Source organism: Castor canadensis, chromosome 4 (genome assembly GCF_047511655.1).
Source record: "Castor canadensis chromosome 4, mCasCan1.hap1v2, whole genome shotgun sequence".
Classification (NCBI taxonomy): Eukaryota; Metazoa; Chordata; class Mammalia; order Rodentia; family Castoridae; genus Castor; species Castor canadensis.
In genome coordinates, this window is record NC_133389.1 from 73,590,766 (window position 1) to 73,608,764 (window position 17,999).

The 17,999-nt window shown below is 42.8% G+C and overlaps 1 protein-coding gene across 1 annotated transcript in view; it reads left to right on the forward strand.

Annotated features, from left to right (window-relative positions):
• Window positions 1–17,999, forward strand: part of Arhgef4 (Rho guanine nucleotide exchange factor 4) — a 233,766-nt gene that overhangs the window by 148,829 nt on the left and 66,938 nt on the right. The window contains 1 exon segment of the mRNA XM_074070442.1: window positions 2,739–2,862. Within this exon segment, the coding sequence (XP_073926543.1) occupies window positions 2,739–2,862 (124 nt within the window).

Consider the following 17,999-nt stretch of genomic DNA (forward strand, 5'->3'; position numbering starts at 1 on the left):
TCTCTCTCTCTCTCTTTCTCTCTCTCCTTCCCTTATTTGTGCTCTCCTTCCCATGCAACCACATGCCTTAAGCAAATACTGCCAAGTGCTCCTAGACTTCAGAACTGTGAACCAAAATAAACCATAAGTTACCTAGTCTTGGATGCTTTGTTATAGCAACAAGAAACAGACTAATACACTCACCTTTTATGCTGTTGTTGTCATGTATATTATATCTACATACATTGAAAACCTCAACAGACTTTTGTCAATCATACTTTTAAAACTTAAGAGAAAATAATTGCCTAGCTGTTTATCACTTCTGTTGCTCTTTCTTCATTCTGAAGTTTGAAGATTCCCTCTAGTATCAATTCCCTTAGGTCTGAAGATTTTTCTTCTTTTTTTCTTTTTTTTTTTTTTTTTTTTTTTTTTTTGCTGCTGTTGTTGTAGTACTGGGGTTTGAATTCGGGGACTTGCTAAGCAGGTGCTCTACCACTTGAGCCACAACCCCAAGTCCTTTTCCTTCACTTATTTTTCAGGCAGGGCCTCGCTGTTTGTGAGGGCTGGCCTGGACTGAGATCCTATTTATGCTTCTTGCATTGCTGAGCTGACAGACACATGCCACCGTGCAATCTGCAGCTTGTCCTTACTGCTGTCAAAAGCCTTAATGGCCTGTGGTTTTCAGCAGTTTGTTTTTGACGCCCTGGACACTGGTCTCCTTGGGCTTTCCTGTTTGAAGTTTGCTGAGCTCTTGTGTCCTTGGGGCAATGTCTCCCATCATATTTGCAAAGGTAGTAATTATTTCTACATGCTGTTTTAGAGGGGGCACTCTTTTCTCTCTCCCTCCTTTGTTCAAGCAACCTTTCTCTCTTGCTCCTGGTTATTACCGAACCTAACTGGGCTTAACTGGGGGCAACTGGAGATTCAGGAAAGACAGGGTAGACAGACAGATAGAAAGTGGGGTCAGGTGTGTTGGGTGTTGGGGGGGAGGGGAGATGCCCAACCCTCTTTGCTTCTTTTCTCTATCTTTATTCTTTAAGGCCTTACTCCTTGCAGTTCTTTAAAACCTTGCTTAAAACCTCTTTCCTTAGACTCCTCACACTGTCCCATGTTTTCTCTTAGCTTATCTTTAGCTTAATCCCTCTTAAAGTCTTTTGCGTCTGGCTTGCAGCTCTTCTTTAGCATTCTCTCTTTAGCTTTCTTAAAGCCTCCGTGCTCAGACTTGCAAAGTCTCGGTCCTCTATCTTGCACTGTCCCATGTTCTCTTTGGCTTTTCTTTAGCTTCTAAAGCCTATGTTAAAGTTCTTTCTTTGGCTTTGCTTTTCTAAGGCCTATGTTAAAGTTCTTGGTGCAGACTTTCTATCAACCACTCTTTAGCCATTCTTTTCCCTTCAGCAATTTCCCTTAAGCAATTCTTTTCCCTTCAGTAATTCTTCAGTAATTCTTTTCCCCTCCAAAAGCTTCCCATACCAAAAAGCCCAAAGCAAAAACCAAAGCCCAAAAAACCAAAGGCAAAAAAGCAAAAGCCCCCAATCCTCCTTCAGTTCCTTTTATAAACAGTGGCAAGCAGAGTGGAGCAGAGGCTCGGGGAGGGGCATGGCATTGTCACAGGAGAAACCTGCATTCCTGCTTCTCTGAAGGCAAGCTTAGGACATGCAGCTGTTCTGCTTTTTCTGCTTCTGGCTGGGGCTGTGCCTATCTTGGCCTACAGGTAAAAGCAATTAAGCTGCATCTTGCCTTGCTTATGTCCAGTTCTCATAGACTTCTCAGAATTCACTCTCCACACTGTTAGGTACATGCTTTGTCTTCTCCTCCAGGACTCTAACGACAGTGTTGTATCCCTGGGTGCAGGACCCCTGGATTGCTACTTGAGCTGTGCCCTCTAGCCCTGGGATCACTTTTTTGAGCATTCTCCTCTCTTCATTCTTCCAGACGTTTTCTGGTGTGGGCTTTCATTTTCTCACTCTGCCATTTCCTGTAACTGTGTCTGCCTCTGGAACTAAGTCACGTGAGGTCACTTGGAGGTCACAGAAGATACATATAACATGTCATATTTTTCATCCATCAGTTGTAGGCATCTGGTCCGTTGCCATAGCTTGGCTGTTGTGAATAATGCTGCAATAAACACGGGTGTGCTAATGTCTCTATTGTAACCTGACTTACATTCCTTTGAGAGAATTGTTGGATCATATGGCAGTTCTACTTTTAAGTTTTTTGAGTAGCCTCCATACTGCTTCCTATGGTGGTTGTACTAATTTACATTCCCTCCAACCATGTATAAGGGTTCCTTTTTCCTGCATTCTGTGTACCATTGGCCCTTACTGTCTGAAGAGTAGTGTCTGTCTCATAATTATGAGTTGTCAAGGTCTTCTTCACAAGTTGAATTTTTATTAAATGCTCTCAAGAAACATGCCTTAGCTAAAACTAATAGTTTTGCTTTGAGATACATAGGCTGTCTTGGCTTAACAGCTCAGGGAGAGCTGAGTGCCTTAAGCCTTCTCAACAGTTGTCTCACTGTGGGTGGCAGCTTGTCACCCTGGGGTTGCACATCTACCCATGCACATTGCATGCTCCAAACCCCAGGAGAAGCTTCCCTCTTGGGTTTTGGTGTAAACCATGCCTCCTGGAGCTGTGGTGTTTTGGCTGTGGTCTCTGCTCTCATTGCTCATTGGCTAAGCAATGAGAAACACTGGAAAGTCTCATGACAGCCTGTCATCTGTGTTCTTCATCTACTCTATGCCTCTTTCCTCCTCCCCTAGATCCTGAAGAAGACAAGTGCCTCTCCAGAGTCTCTACATCTCCCTGGAAGAAGCCTTCTGCTTTCCCAGAGTGCCCCGACAGGACTAAACCACACAGGTTGGCCAGAACACACACCTGACACTGGTGAGCTGTTTCTCTCTCTCATTATACACCCAGGTGTCCTGGAAACAAGGACGAGAGTGGGGGTTTTAGTGGCTTTGTCTTCTTGTCTGGCAGAAGTAGCTTGATGATGAGAGATCAATAGCTAACTCATCCCATCTGTGAGAAAGGAGTGCTTGGTCCAAGAAAAAGGGAATGGTTAGCTTGAGGCAGATTCTCTGATACAGTCCCCAAGGTTGACTTTACAGTTACTTTGAGCAGAGCAACTGACTGAGCCTTGGTCATACAATGGAATATGACCTGTAGGAGATATAGGTAGTAAGCTGTCTCTGATCCAAGAGTGGTGATGGAACTCTGGCTGATTTCTGGTCTTCCTTGAGTTTTACAGCAGCCTCCAAGTTCCCTTTCCAGAACTACAGCAAACAGCATTACGTTGCCTATCTGCCCACTCAAGACAGAACTGACTCCAGATAAGAACCAGGCTAGCTGTCTTCTTGCACATGTCCCACCTTCTTTATTTAGTCTTACCCACGATAGGCTGGGCATGCTGAGAGATCTCCTGGTGGAAGGACAGATGTTGAGTCTCCTGTCCAGAGCAGGTGCTCATTATGTTAAGTAACAATCTCACAATCTAAAAGCGTTCAACTGGCTGGAGGGAGAGCCCAAGTACGGTGCTTAAGACAAGTAAACAAAGGCAAAGCCCTAAACAGAGGTGAGAAAAACAAACTAGCACTTAAAAAAGAACAACAAACATGTGCTTTGCCATGCTGAAGAGTGAGGAGTAGGCTGGCACTTAGGGCTGTCAGTACCTAGGCATGTTGGAGCAAGAGTCATAGAAGACCAGTGAGGTTAGGCAGCCAACATGAGTAAGGGGTCATCAGCCTGAGCAATGCATTTGCCACAGCAGGCTAAGGAGGCAGCTCTGAGATCTTAAACTCTGAAGGGCTCTGCATATGCTGGGTACCAGTCCTTGGCAGGTTTGGGAGGCAGGGTTAGCCATGGTCATTTCCTGTCAGCAGATGTACATACTGAGGCTGCCCTGGGATGTGGACTGTATTCTCTCTCACGTACGGTTGTGCTCTTAAACTCAGTAAGCAAAAGTCATGAAAAATTGTTTGACAACTGCTGAGTCATCCCCAGGGAAAGGACGTTTTCCCACATGTGTCCTTCATTGAGTTGTGCCATTATTGAGGGGACTGTGGAAGGAAGGGCAGGTGTGAACAGTAGTAGCCTCAAGCTTATTTTGACCCTTGAAGTCAGCACTTTCTTACAAATTCAAAAGCTTCATGGTTATATATTGCGATTATTCCAGAGCCTCATTTGAATTAACTGGAAGATGAACTTATGGAAGAATAAGAAATTTTTTAAGACCTCAGTGACACATGTCCCCAGCATGTGTACACACAGAGAACACTGCTGGGATCAGCGACCAGGCTCTGGGTCTGACCACACTTCATGCTGAGGTGAGAAGTTGGGGGCATCCCTCCACTCTTCTGTGTCTCAGATTCCACTGTCACAGAGCAGTGATACTACACCCTGTCCTCCTGCCTCACAAGGCTGGGGAAAGACTAGGTTGTATCTCTATATGTAGCTCAGATAAGTTTCTTTTTCTTTCCTTGCTTGTTGCTTTTACTCCACCTGACTGGTTCCAGACTTGGGGGATTTCTACCTTACACACATGGTGTTTCCAGTTTTAATTTCTCAAATTTCTTACAGTCTTCATCACTGTCTTCACCATTTATTCTTCTTTATTCTCAGTTCTGGAAAATTTCTGTCCCATCTTTGGCTTTGTTTGCTGGTCACTGCTTCCGTGGGAGATTGTGATTTCCACAGTCATGGTTTCAAGTGTCACACCATCCTTCCAACATGCAATTGGAACATAAAGACAGAAAAATCAGGAAATTTGTAAGATTTTCCCACTGATCCTGGCTTTCAATTGATTTGTGAAGTGGTCTGCATCTTTTTTTCCTGGCAGGGCCTTTTTGTCAGTGGGTGAATTCTTCTGTTTGCTGACCTTTCCCTAGTCCTCACTGTCCAGTAGCACTGGAAATAAGAGATTGTCATTGACTTCTCTTCAAATCCTTCCAACACAGCTGAAGGAAGATGGAAAAGTAAAGCTTTCCTCCTCCTCCAAACTTGGAAGGAGGGTTCTAGGTGGCTCAGTGACAGAGCACTAACTGAGCACTTAGCATGGGTTCTACCCCCAGCACTGCAAAATAAAAACAAATCAAAACATTTGGAGGGAGCTCTGCCTCTTTATTAGGATTTCTTCTCCATGTTTGGTTGGGTAGCCAAGAATCAGCAGGAGAGAGAATCAGAGAGGCAGGAGCTCTCTCTGCCCCCCAGTGGATCCCCAGGGTGAAGGCCTGCATATCCTAGGTGCAGGCCCTGTGCCAGCACCAGCATCTCATAGCACCTCTGCAGCTCATGCCTGTGATTTTACCCAGGAATTTTCCTCTTGCCTGCTGGTTGTATGGTTGACAACCTATAGGTCACCTCTGTGTGCTGACACCTGTCCCCAGATTTCAGTATTGGTAAAGGATTTTCCTGATTTTTTATTCACATACCATATAGTACACCCATTTCAAGTGTACAATTCTGTAGTTTTTAGCTCACTCACAAATCTCTAAATCATCATCACAGTCAGTTTTAGAACATTTTCAGCACTTTGACTCCCTTACAAAATCCCTAGGTCTCCACATTCTCCCACCCACAGTCCACCACCCCTGTTCTAAGGAACCAATCAATCTTCTGTCTGTAAAGAGTCTCTTTTCTAAATTTGCATATGAATAGGATCTTGTAAGATGAGGTCTTTAGTGACTGGCTTCTTTCACTTAGCATACTTACCAGTTTCATCCATGTGGTTACTGTATGAGTACTTCATTCCTGTTTATGGCCAAATATCATTCCACTGTATGCATGGTCCACAATGTGCTTATTCATTCATCCACTGATGAGCATTTGAACTGTTTCACCTGCTAGCTATTACAAGTAATGTTGTACAAATGCTGTAACATTTGTGTAGAAATTTCAATACAGACATGTGTTCTTACTTCTCTTGGATACATACCTAGAAGTAGAAATGTTAGGTTATATGGTAACTTGATGTTGAACCAACTGAGGAACTGCCAGACTGTTTTCCAAAGTGGTTGCCCCATTTTACACTCCACCGTTGTGATTACTCCACATCTACAGTCCTCTAACATTTGATTTTAGCCACATCTCCTAATGGTTTTCATTTACATTTTCCTGTAGATTAATGACACCCAGCAACTTGTGTACTTATTGGCCATTTGTGTTTCTTCTTTGGAGAAACGCGTATTCAAATCCCTTACTCATTTTTAAATGGGCTGCCTTTTGAGTTGTAAGTGTTCTTTATATTCTAGTACAAGTCCCTTATTATATAAACAGTTTACAAATATTTTCTCAAATCCTGTGTATTGTCTTTTCACTTTCTTGATGTCATCTGTTGAAGCATAAACATTTTTTCAAACATTTTATAAAATTTTTATGAAGTCAAGTTTATCTATTTTTTTTGTTGCTGTGCTTTTAGTGTCCTATCTTATCATCTTTTGCCAAATTCACATTCATGAAGATTTATCCCTATGTGTTCTTCTAAGAGTTATATCTTATCTCTTCCATTTAGGTCTTTGGTCCATTTTGAGTATCTTTTGATTGTGGTGTCAGGAAGGAATCCAGCTTCGTTCCTTTGCATGTAGCCATTCAGTCTCCCTAGCACCATTTATGGTAGAAACTAATCTTTTTCTCTGTGAATAGAGTATTAATCCATTTTTCATTACTATAATAAAATGCCTGTGTCAGATTTTTCAAATGAAGAAGTAAAAATAGCCAATAAATACATGAAAAAAGTTCAAAATCTTTAGCCATCAGTGAAATGCAAAAAAAAAAAATTACACTAAGATTTCAACTGATCCCAGTCAGAATGGCAGTCATCAAGAAATCAAATAACAACAAATGCTGGTAAGGATGTGGAAAAAAAGGAACTCTATTCACTGCTAGTGGAATAAAAATTAGTACAGCCACTATTTTAAGGTAATCAGTATGGAGGTACCTCAAAAGTTAAAAGTGGAACTCCCATATTACCCAGCCATATCACTTCTAGGTATATACCCAAAATAATCAAAGTCAGCTTACTACAGCGATAAATGTATACCCATGTTTATCACAGTACTATTCACAATAGCCAACTTATGGAATCAGCTAGGTGTCCATCAATGGATGAATGGATAAAGAAAATATGTTATATATACACAACGAAGTTTTACTCAGCCATTAAGAAGAATGAAATTGTGTGTTCACTGGAAAATGGATGAAACTGGAGACCATCATGCTAAGTGAAAACCCGCAAAAACAAGTATCCCATTTTCTCTCATTTGTGGAAGCTAGAGGGAAACAAAAACAAACAAAACAATGTCATTAAAGTAGGAGGAAAAAGAAGGAGGAATAAGGAAGTTATAGAGGAGGTAAATATGATCAAAGTACATTATGCTCGTGTATACAAATACCATGATGAAACTCCCTACTGTGTACAATTTAATATATGCCAATAAAAAGAATACCAGAATCAGGAAAATGATATAAAGAAAAGAAACTTATTTTGGCTCATGATTTTGGAGGAGCAATGTGTAGGGGCTGCCTCTAGCAATGATCTTCTCACTGGCAGAGTCCTGAGGTGGTGCAAGGCGTCACAAGACAAGAGACATGGAGCTCCATGTTTCTGTAAAGCCACCAGGATTCAGTCATTGGAGTCCTACCCTAATGGCCTTACCTAATTTACCTTAATCTAATGGTTTTATCTAATCTCCACCCTAATTGCCTTATATAACCACTCCTAAAAGTCCCATATCTATAAGGTAATCAGTATGAGTGTGTTTAAAGATCAAGCCTTTGAACATATAATTAAGGTTTAATGAGGGCACTAATCTGATAGTGCTGATGCCTCTGTAAGAAGGATAGCCATCAGAGAGCTCCTCTGACAAGTGCACACATAGAAGCAGACATGTGAGAACACAGCAAGAAGATGACTCTCTATGAGCCATGAAGTCATGTTTTATGCATTAGTTGAAAAATAAAAAAATAAGAAAAAGAAATGAAAGTGGAAGCATTACTACTGACTTTGCAGAAATAGGGATTATAAAAGAACACTTTGTATAATTTTATTCCAACAGATTAGATAACTTAGATGAAATGGACAAATTACCAAAATTCACTCAAGAAATTTAGATCACCAGAATAGACCTACAATAAATGAAGAAACTGAATCAAGAAACTTCCTACAAAGAAAAACCTAGACCAAATGCTTCAGCCCTGAATTCTACCAAACACTGGTAAAACGAACTAATACCAATTGTTTATAAACTCTTTTGCCTGGATAATCTCACTTAACATGATGAATTGCAGTTGTCACAAATGACAAGATTTCACTCTTTTATGTGTAACTAGTATTACATGGTGTGCATGAACCATATTTTCTTTACACATTCATCACTTGATGGATGCTTAGGTTATTTTCATTTTTTACTTTGTGGATAGTCTAGAAATAGTGCTGCAGTAAACATGGGTGTGCAGATGTCTCTTAAACATACTTATTTCATGTCCTTTAGAAATCTGGAGTATATACCTAGGAGTGGGATTAGGTTATATTGTAGTACTATTTTTAATTTTTTGAGGAAACGCCATACTGTTTGCCATATTGGATGTACTATTTATAATTTCACCAACAGCATAGGTGTCTTCCCTTTTCTTCACATCTTCACAAACACTTACTATCACATGTCTCTTTGATGATAGCCATTCTTATAAGAATGAGCTGAAATTGCCTTGTGGTGATATCTGTAGCTGTTGTTTTGGTGGTACTGGGATTTGAACTCATTGTGGTTTTGATTTGCATATCCCTGGTCATCAGTGTCGTACAGCATATGTTTATATATGTTAGCCATTTACATTTGTTCTTTTGAAAAATGTCTATGTAAGTCTATTGCCCATTTTTAACTTGTGTTATTTGGATTTCTGCTAATTGAGTTTATTGAGTTCCTTATATATTCTGGATATTAGCCCATTGTCAGAAGTATAGTGTGAAAATATTTCTCCCATCCTGCAGCTTGTCTTTGTACTCTGATGTCATTTCCTGTGATGCCCTCTTTCATCTGTAATTCTAGTGATATGTCTCCTTTTTTGTTGGTTAAGTCAGCTAAGGGGCTGTCAGTTTTTTTTTTTTTTTTGACCCTTTAAAGTACCAGGTTTTGGTCTCATTGATTTTCTCTATTATTTCTCTGATGTCTATTGCTTCTCTGTTCTCTATCCATTTCCACTCTAGTTTTATGCTGTCCTTCCTTCCTTCTATTTGTTTTAGATTTACTTTTGCTGTTTTTCCCCAATGGAGGTTCAGTTGTTGACTGAACTGCCTCTTTTTTCTTAAAATGTACATTTATAGTGGTAGATTTCCCTCTAGCACTGCTTTATCTGTGTTTTCAAATGTTATGTATTCATTTTCATTCTTCTCAGATGTTTTGATTCCTTCTCTAACCACTTGGCTATTTAAGAGTACTTGTTTAAGCCAGGGTCAGTGGCTGAGACCTAGCTACTCAGGAAGCAGAGATCAGGAGTATCATGGTTCAAGGCCAATCCAGGCAAAAAGTTCAAAAGACCCCATCACAACAATAAAAGTGAGGTGTGGTGGCATGCATGTCACCCCAGCTACAGGAAACATAAATAGGAGGATTGTGGTCCAGGCATAAATGCAAGACACTATTTAAAAAATGACTACAGCAAAAAGGGCTGGGGGTGTGGCTCAGTAGTAGGAGGTGCCCAAGCAAGCACAAAGCCCTAAGCTCAAATCCCAGTACTGCCCCAAAAAAGTTGTCATTTAATTGCCACATATTTGTGAATTTCCCTATTTCAGTTTCTAATTTTTCCTGTTATTTATTTTTAACTTCATTTCACTGGGATTACAGAGCATATTTTGAATCATTTCTGTCCTTTTAAATTTACTGATGCTTCTTTGATAGCCTAGTGTGGTCTGTCTGAAGAATGCTCTGTGTGCACTTGAAAAGCATGCATATTCTGTTGTTTGTGATGTCACTAAAGGTGTCTGGTAGATCCCTGCTTCATGGTGTTCAAGTCTTCTATTTCCTTGTTGACCCTTTGTATAATTGTTCCATCCATTATTGAAAGTTGGGTATTGATGTCTCCAACTATTTTTACTGAATTATCTTTCTCCCTTGGTTTCTGTCAGTTTTTTCTCTATGTATTTTGGTGCCTTATTATCAGGTGTGTATGTTTGTAACTATCTGATCTTCCTGAAAAGGAGACTTTTGTTTGTTTATTTGCTTTTTGATTGAAACAAGGTCTCACCATATAGCCCAAGCTGGCCTCTAACTCCCAAGTGCTGGGATTACAAGCACACACCACCATGCCCATTTTGGATTTCTTTATTGCTATAAAATATATTTATCACTAATAACTTTGTTTTACATATTACTTTATGTGATATCAGTATAGCTACTCCATCTTTCTTGTTCCTGGCTACTTGCATAATGCATTTCTTTATATCCTTCCATTTTAATCTGTTTATGTTTTTGACTCTGTAATATATTCCCTGCAGACAACATATGGTTGGATCATGTTTTTTATCCAGCTTGACACTCTGCCTTTTAATTATACAGTTTAATCCAGTCACATTTAGTGGTGTTGATATAATTGGACTTATAGCTATCATTTTACTTTTTATTTTCTGTACATCAAATTGTTTTTATTTCTTTAATGCTCCTTTCCTGTTTTCTTTGACACTGAGTGAATATTTCTAATGTGGTGTTTTAATTTCACTAATGAATCATTCAATTTTTTAGTGGTCTCTCTAGAGTTTACAATGTACCTATCTTAACTTACCAGTCAGCTTCAGATGTATAATAGCTTAATTCCAGTAATATTAGAAATATTATTCCTATAAAACTGTATTCCCTTCCCCCTTTTTGTGACATTACCATTATACATGGAATATCTACTGATGTTACAAACCTAGCAATACATTGCTAAAATGATTCCTCTGCCATCTGTCAACATTTTCTTAGGCCATTAAATCTTTTCTCTCACCTACCTCCTTCACACTGTTATTAGAAGACATATTACATTTTAAAAATATTATTGGCCTGATAATATATTAAGTACATATTATTTTATATAACTGCTTCTGAAATTAGTTTTAAAAAGGAGAAAGATAAAAAATGATAGTTTTTTATAATTACATAATTACCTTTACCTGTACCCTTTTTGTGTTCATATGGATTCAAGTTACCATCTAGGATCACTTGCTTTCATCAGAAGAGAACTCCCTTTAGTATTTCTTAGCAACAAATTCAGTTCTGGTTTATCTAGGAAAGTATTTAGCTTTCATTTTTGAAACATAGCTGTGCTCTGGAAAGGATTCTTGGTTTTCTTTCTTTTAGCCTTTTTAACATGGTATTCCACAGTCTTCTTGCTTCAATAGTTTTGCCAAGAATTCAGTTATTAATCTTGGAGAAGGATATTGTTTGTTTTCTTTCTCTTGCTGTGACAAAACACCTGAGATAACGTAAAAGGAAAAATTATTTATTTTGCTTAATGAATCATGGTTTCAGAGGCTTCAGTCCATGGTCTCTTGGTCCTGTTGTCTTTGGCCCATAGCAAAGCAGGACAACATGGTAGAGGGGGCTGCTCACATCACAGTGGCCAGGAAGCAAAAAGAGTGAAAGTGAGAGAGAGTGAGAATGAAAGAGAAGAAAGAGAGAGAGAGAGAGAGAGACAGAGACAGAGACAGACAGAGACAGAGGCAGAGAATGGGCCAGTGTCAAAATATCCCCTTCAGACCAGGAACTAGAGAAAAGGTTAGATCAAAAAGAATTAACCTAGAAGGTAACACCCACACACAGGAAATCAATGTGAGTCAATGCCCTGTATAGCTATCCTTATCTCAACCAGCAAAACCCCTTGTTCCTTCCTATTATTGCTTATACTCTCTCTACAACAAAATTAGAGATAAGGGCAAAATAGTTTCTGCTGGGTATTGAGGGGGGGAGCGGGAGGGGGTGGAGTGGGTGGTAAGGGAGGGGGTGGGGGCAGGGGGGAGAAATGAACCAAGCCTTGTATGCACATATGAATAATAAAAGAAAAATGAAAAAAAAAATATCCCCTTTAAGGGCATGTCCCCAGTTACCTAATTTCCTTCAACTAAGGCCCCACCTCCTAAAGGTTTCACTACCTCCCAGTAGTACCACCAGCTGGGGACCAAACCTCAACACAAAAGCTTTGGAGGGACATTTAAGATGCAAACCATAACACAGCCCTTATAAATAGGTTGTTCTTCTACAGCTGTTTTCACGATTTTGTTCCTTGACTTTTACTTGCAGAATTTTTACTATGATGTCCATGGGTCTCTGTGTTTGTCTCACTTGGAAATTCTTTAGCTTCTTGGATGTGTGCACCCAGGTTATTGTTTTTCAGCAAGTTTAGAATTTTTTAGCCATTATTTCTTGACTTTATTTTCTTCTCCCATATACTTTCCCTGGTATTTCTGTTACACCTATGCTGTACACTTAATGACACCTACATTCCAAGGCTCTGTTCATTTTCTTTCAAGGCTTTATCTGTTCTTTGGCTTGCATCTCCTCTATTAATCTATCTATAAATTTGGTGACTTTGTCTTCCACCTGTTCAAGCCTTTTAATGAATTTATATCTCTAGAATTTCCATTTGGTTCGCTCAATAAATTCTTTCTCTGTTTTGGTATTTTCTGTTTGATGCAACATTGTCACCTATTAACCATGGTTTCCTTTAGTTCTATGGACATGCTTATAATGGCTGCTTTGAATCTTTTTCTGACAAATATGATATTGGCCACTATTGGGCAGTGTGTATGGTCTGCTTTTTTCCAGTTATGGGTCATACTATTCTGTCTTTTTGCTTGTCTCATACTTTTTTGGTTGGAAACCGGCATTTTAGATAGTATATTGTAGCAACTCTGAGCACACGCACACACACATACATCAGGCTTGCTATTCCTATTTGCTTGCTTAGTCACTGGGTAAACTGTTCTGATGACATTTATTTCCCTTCCCACTGTGTTAAGCCTCTAAGGCTGTGGGTATCAGGAAGGAGCTGTCCTGGATATGCCCACAGTCACCCCCAATAACAGGACAGTGGCTTTGCCGGGCTCTTTCCCTCCTCTAATCAGACCCAGTTACTAAACTTTACTAGTTAGTAGCTGGTTGCTCCTGAGTGAAGTCTGATGCAGAGCTGTGAGCAAGCAAGGAAGGAGCAGTCTTGGTTCAAATACCACGGACTCTCTCCTTTCTTACTGAACTGCCATTGATTTTTGTTTTGCAGTACTGGGGTTCGAACTCAGGGCTTCATGCTTATAAAAAAGGTGCTCTACCACTTGAGTCACACCTCCAGTTCTTTTTGCTCTGGTTATTTTGGAGACAGGGTCTTGCTTTTTGCCTGGGTCGTCCTGAACTGTGATGCTTTTCCTGCAGTCACTGGGTGACAACGCATGCTACCATGCTCAATGTTTTTTATTGAGATGGCTGGCCTGTTACCTTCCTGCATAGCTTGGGCAGGTACATGCCACATCACCTAGCTATTGGTGAAGATGGGGTCTTGTGAACTTTTTGCCTGTGCTAGCCTTGAACAGCAGTCCTCGTTTATAGCCTTCATAGTAGCTAAAACTACAGATGTGAGTCACCAGCGCCTGACTCCTATTGATTTTCTTAAATAAATATTTCTTTATTTGTTTAACTCTTACAACCATTCCAGGTGTCCTAAACAACCGTGTTTTTAGTACTATTCATTAGTTTCACTGGAGTTCCACTGGCTGTCCTACCCAGAGTCATTTCAGTCTTACCTAATTTTACAACCTGTCAGAGAGATTCTTAGAACTGATAAATAGGATAACTATGCTATGTCATATCTTATCTGAATCCACTTCTTAAGCTTCTTCATTATATCCCCAGCAGCTACCATCATGCACTGCACATAGTAGGTTCACAATGTCACTTGCCAGTAGTACTGATGATATTCTAGCAAGAAGTGTCTGGGAATCCTCAAATGGGGTTAGAGGGGATTAACAGTTGGTCCAAAGCGCAGCTGGTGAGCGCTGGACCCACTCCACCATCCCCTGGGTGTGTGACCTGGACTTACTCAGAGCCTCAATTAGACTTAACTGTAAAATAGAGTTAATAACAGTACCTGTCAGATAAAGCTGTACATACTGAAATAGCATATGTAAAGTAACACCCAGTAATGATTAATAAACACCAGACAGTATATCGGATATTCTAGGTACTGTTGCAAATTTACATATCATTTCATTTAGTCCCTATAACATTCCTCCAGAAGCAGTTGTTAAAGACGCAGGAAGGTTAAGTCATTTGTCCCAGGTCACATCTAGTAAGAGACAGTCCAGAACTTGAACCCAGCTGTCTGGCTTTGAGCTTCTTTTTATGAGGCACTGTTAAAGAAACTGCAGTGCAGGATTACTTAGGACAGGACAGAAACATCTCTGGCTTAGACAAGTTTCAATCCTGTTCTATTTCTGTTTCCATAAGTACCTATTGGATTTTACCTTTTCCTTTCACATCAGCCAGCCAGCCAGTCTCAAGGAACACTGATCCCCCTTCTCTCTCCCCTCTTCTCTCTTACCTGTCTCCTTTCTCTCTCTCTCTCTCTCTCTCTCTCTCTCTCTCTCTCTCTCTCTCTCTCACACACACACACACACACACACACACACACACACACTGCACCTAAATTGATTATAATCACAAACCTACCACACAATGGTAAAGGAATCTCCCACCTTAATAATGTCAGAAATGGAGCCTACATGCTTTATGCATATGCTAGACAGACTTTCTGTCATGGTGACAAATACCTGACATAAACAACCTAAGGGAGGAAGGATTTATTTTGCTCATGGTTTCAGAGGTAGTAGTCCTTAGTCCTGGGCTCTGCTGATTCTGGGACTGTGTTGAGGCAGAACATCCTGGCAGAAACACGTGAAGGAAAGGTCGTTCACTTCAAAGGCAGACAAAAAGCAGAGTGAGGAAGGGACTGGGGTCCAGGCACAGCCTTCAGAGGCCCACCCCCAGTGACTTACTTCTTCCAACTAGGCGCCACCTCCCATAACACCATCAGCTGGGGATCAAGCACTCAACCTATGAGCCTGTGGGTGCAATTTGTATGCAAACCCTAAAAATGAGCTGTAGAATCTCAGTGGGGGAAGAGGGAACAACTAAATCTCACTGCACTAACCTTTGTTCCCCATGATCCCTTGTGCCTTGGAACAGGAAGCATTAATTTCAGTCTTCATTATCACTGTGGTCTTAGGAAAGAAACGTGAATCCCTTTTTCATGCTGGAGCTCAAATAGGGACTCTACCCTTCCCTGCACTACAGGTACAACAGGATATCTCATTCAGATTTACTGAAGTCTTGTGTGGTTTGAAAGGGAAATTGACTCCCTGAAGGCAGCCCCTCTCAGGCTGCTGCTCTCTGAACATACTATCTTTGAACTCTCCACTCAGGGGACACCCCAGACTTCTCGAAGTTCTCGCCCCAAAGAGCAAGGATCTTCCCTTTCCTACCTAGCAGACCTCCTGCCCAGGTCTAGAAACCACTCATCCCTCTACAGCTGCTTACAGAGCACGGAGCCTGTGGCAGGTGCTCTGAACATTCTGGGGACACTGCAGTGGGTAAGGTGCCACTTCCCTCACTGCACACCTTATCTATGGGAGGGGTGGGGGTGGGCAAGGGACAAACAACAGCACATAGATGGTCATAAGTGTAGGCATGAAGTCTCACTGAGTCGGGATATGTACTGAGACCTGAAGGTTGCAGAGGAACCAAAACCACAAAAAGCAAAGAGAAGAGCATTCCAAGTGAAAGGAATAGTAAGTGCAAAGGTCCTGAGGTAAGGAAGATCAGCAAGGCGGCCACTGCGGCTGGAGTGCAGATAGCAAGGGACAGGGGTGACAGGAGGTAAGAAATCACTGGAACCAGAAGTCATAGGCTCTTGATGGTTTTTTGAGGTGTGAAGAGAAGACTTAGGAGGGACTGGTGCAAAAGAGTGACCTGATAAAGATTTATATTTTTGAGCTCCCTCTGCCGGCCCTGTGGATGAGGCTGAAGCTGCCCTCTAGGCATGGCTTGGTAGTGGTGACAGCAAAGTAATTGAGAAAAGGGCAGCCCTGACATTTGTTTGGAGGTAGAACTCACAAGCCTTGTGAATGAATGGGGAGGGTGACTCATGCTGGCAGTGACCATCCTTTCTGGCAGTTCTTCAAAGGACAACCTAGGAGAACACAGATGGTGACCCTCCATGCAGAAGGTCAGCATTCAGAAAGCAGGGGAAGAAAGAGCTGTTTTTCCCAAGGACAGGAAAGAATGGGGACGGGGACAGGAAGTGTGTGTTCTGGGTTTGGGGCCGCTAGGAAGGGCACACAGACCGCCCCTCCCCAAATGAGTAAAATGAACTGGGGACCTGGCCACTGTACCCCCTCATGCCCATTAGCTGAACACACAACCTCCAAACTAAGTACTGCCTGACCACCATGTTCAGGGCTTATAATTTACCTAGAACTGGGGTTGCCGTCGCCCTGCGCCTGAGTTGCTAGGGTGCAGGGACAGTATCTGTGAAGACGCAGGGTTCCTTATGGTGCAGAGATAGAATCACCTAGGGCTTAGGGATGGAGATGGGCTACCGGAAATGGAACCCAAGTAGAGGGATGGGAGAGAATGCTCTTTTCCAGCGTCCACCCTGTGGTAGCTGCTGTGTAGGACCTCGACCTGTTTCATGTCATCCTCATGACCTTTAGCACTTCTGGTACTTTACACTAGAACCAATCCCCAAAGTGCTTAAAGAAACTATGCTGCGGGGATGGAGGGGAGATAGAAGATAGGTAGATGATCGATAGAAAATAGATGACAGATAGATACATGGATGGATGTGGGCGTTGAGGAGGGCTGGCAGCTCTGATCAGCCTCTATCAGGACTCTCCGCAAATGCCTCAACTTCCAAACTAAGATCAAGTCTCCCACCGCTTTTCCCCTCCTAGATTTTGTAGTTCATATAATGACTTCTTGATTGCGACTGTGGAGTTATCTCACCTTTCAGGCATACTCCAAATGTCTGGGAAGGCATTTAGAAACATCAACAAATGCCTTCCCCGCCCCCCACCCGCCCTGTAATCCCCACAAGAGAAAAACAAAACAAAACAAAAAAACACCCAGCAATCCCTGCTTCCTTTTGGAGGGCATTCTCATTTGTACCCGTCACTGGATTTTTCTAGGTACTTTGTATAACTGTTTAGCATGGGCTGTGACCCTACTTTTTAGGACCCTTTAATGACCTCAAACCACATGGGCATCTTCTAAGCCCTAGGCAGCGCGCTCCCTGGCCTCTGGCCGTCAGGAGTCTAGTGTGCCTGGGCCCGCGCACCTTGCGCGTGGCGGGGCGAGGAGCGTGCCCGGGCCGAGCGCGTTCCCAGGCCGGCGTGCCCGGCTGCCTGCTCAGGTCGGCCCCGTGGCCAAGAGTGGCTTCTGGCCCGGGGCCGGGACGCGCCGCCGGTGATCTGCGTTGTAACCTTACGGAGACTACCGCGACTCTGCTCGCCACCACCAAGTGCCAATACATGCGTGCAAATGCTGACGGCGGAGGCAGGGACCGAGGGTGGCCAAGACCCCGCGCACCACGCACCGCGCCCGCGCCCGCCGCCGGCGCCCCAGGTTTGCGTGCGCGCGTGCGTGCGCGCGTGCCGACCGGGCCCGCGACCCGCACCGGGGTCGCCGCGGCGGCTCAGCGCCCAAGGCCGGCTGGGAACGGAGCAGTCGGCAAGCGGATGCGTGGCACGCTGCCGGGTGGGCGCCCGGCCACACCCAGAGCCGCGCGCGCCCCGCGCCTCCAGACGGTCCCAGAGCGGGCGGCTGGCGGCGGGCGGCCGGGAGCCTCCTTAGCGGAGCCCTATGATGTCAGCCGGCCCGGACCAGCGGCCGCGCGGCGAAGGGGATGGGGCGGAGGACGCCGCGCGGCCGCCCGCTCGCCCCTCGCCCCCCGGCTACGGCTGCGGCGCCGACCCCTGCCCCGGCTCGTGCGCTCCTTCGCCGGGCAGCCCT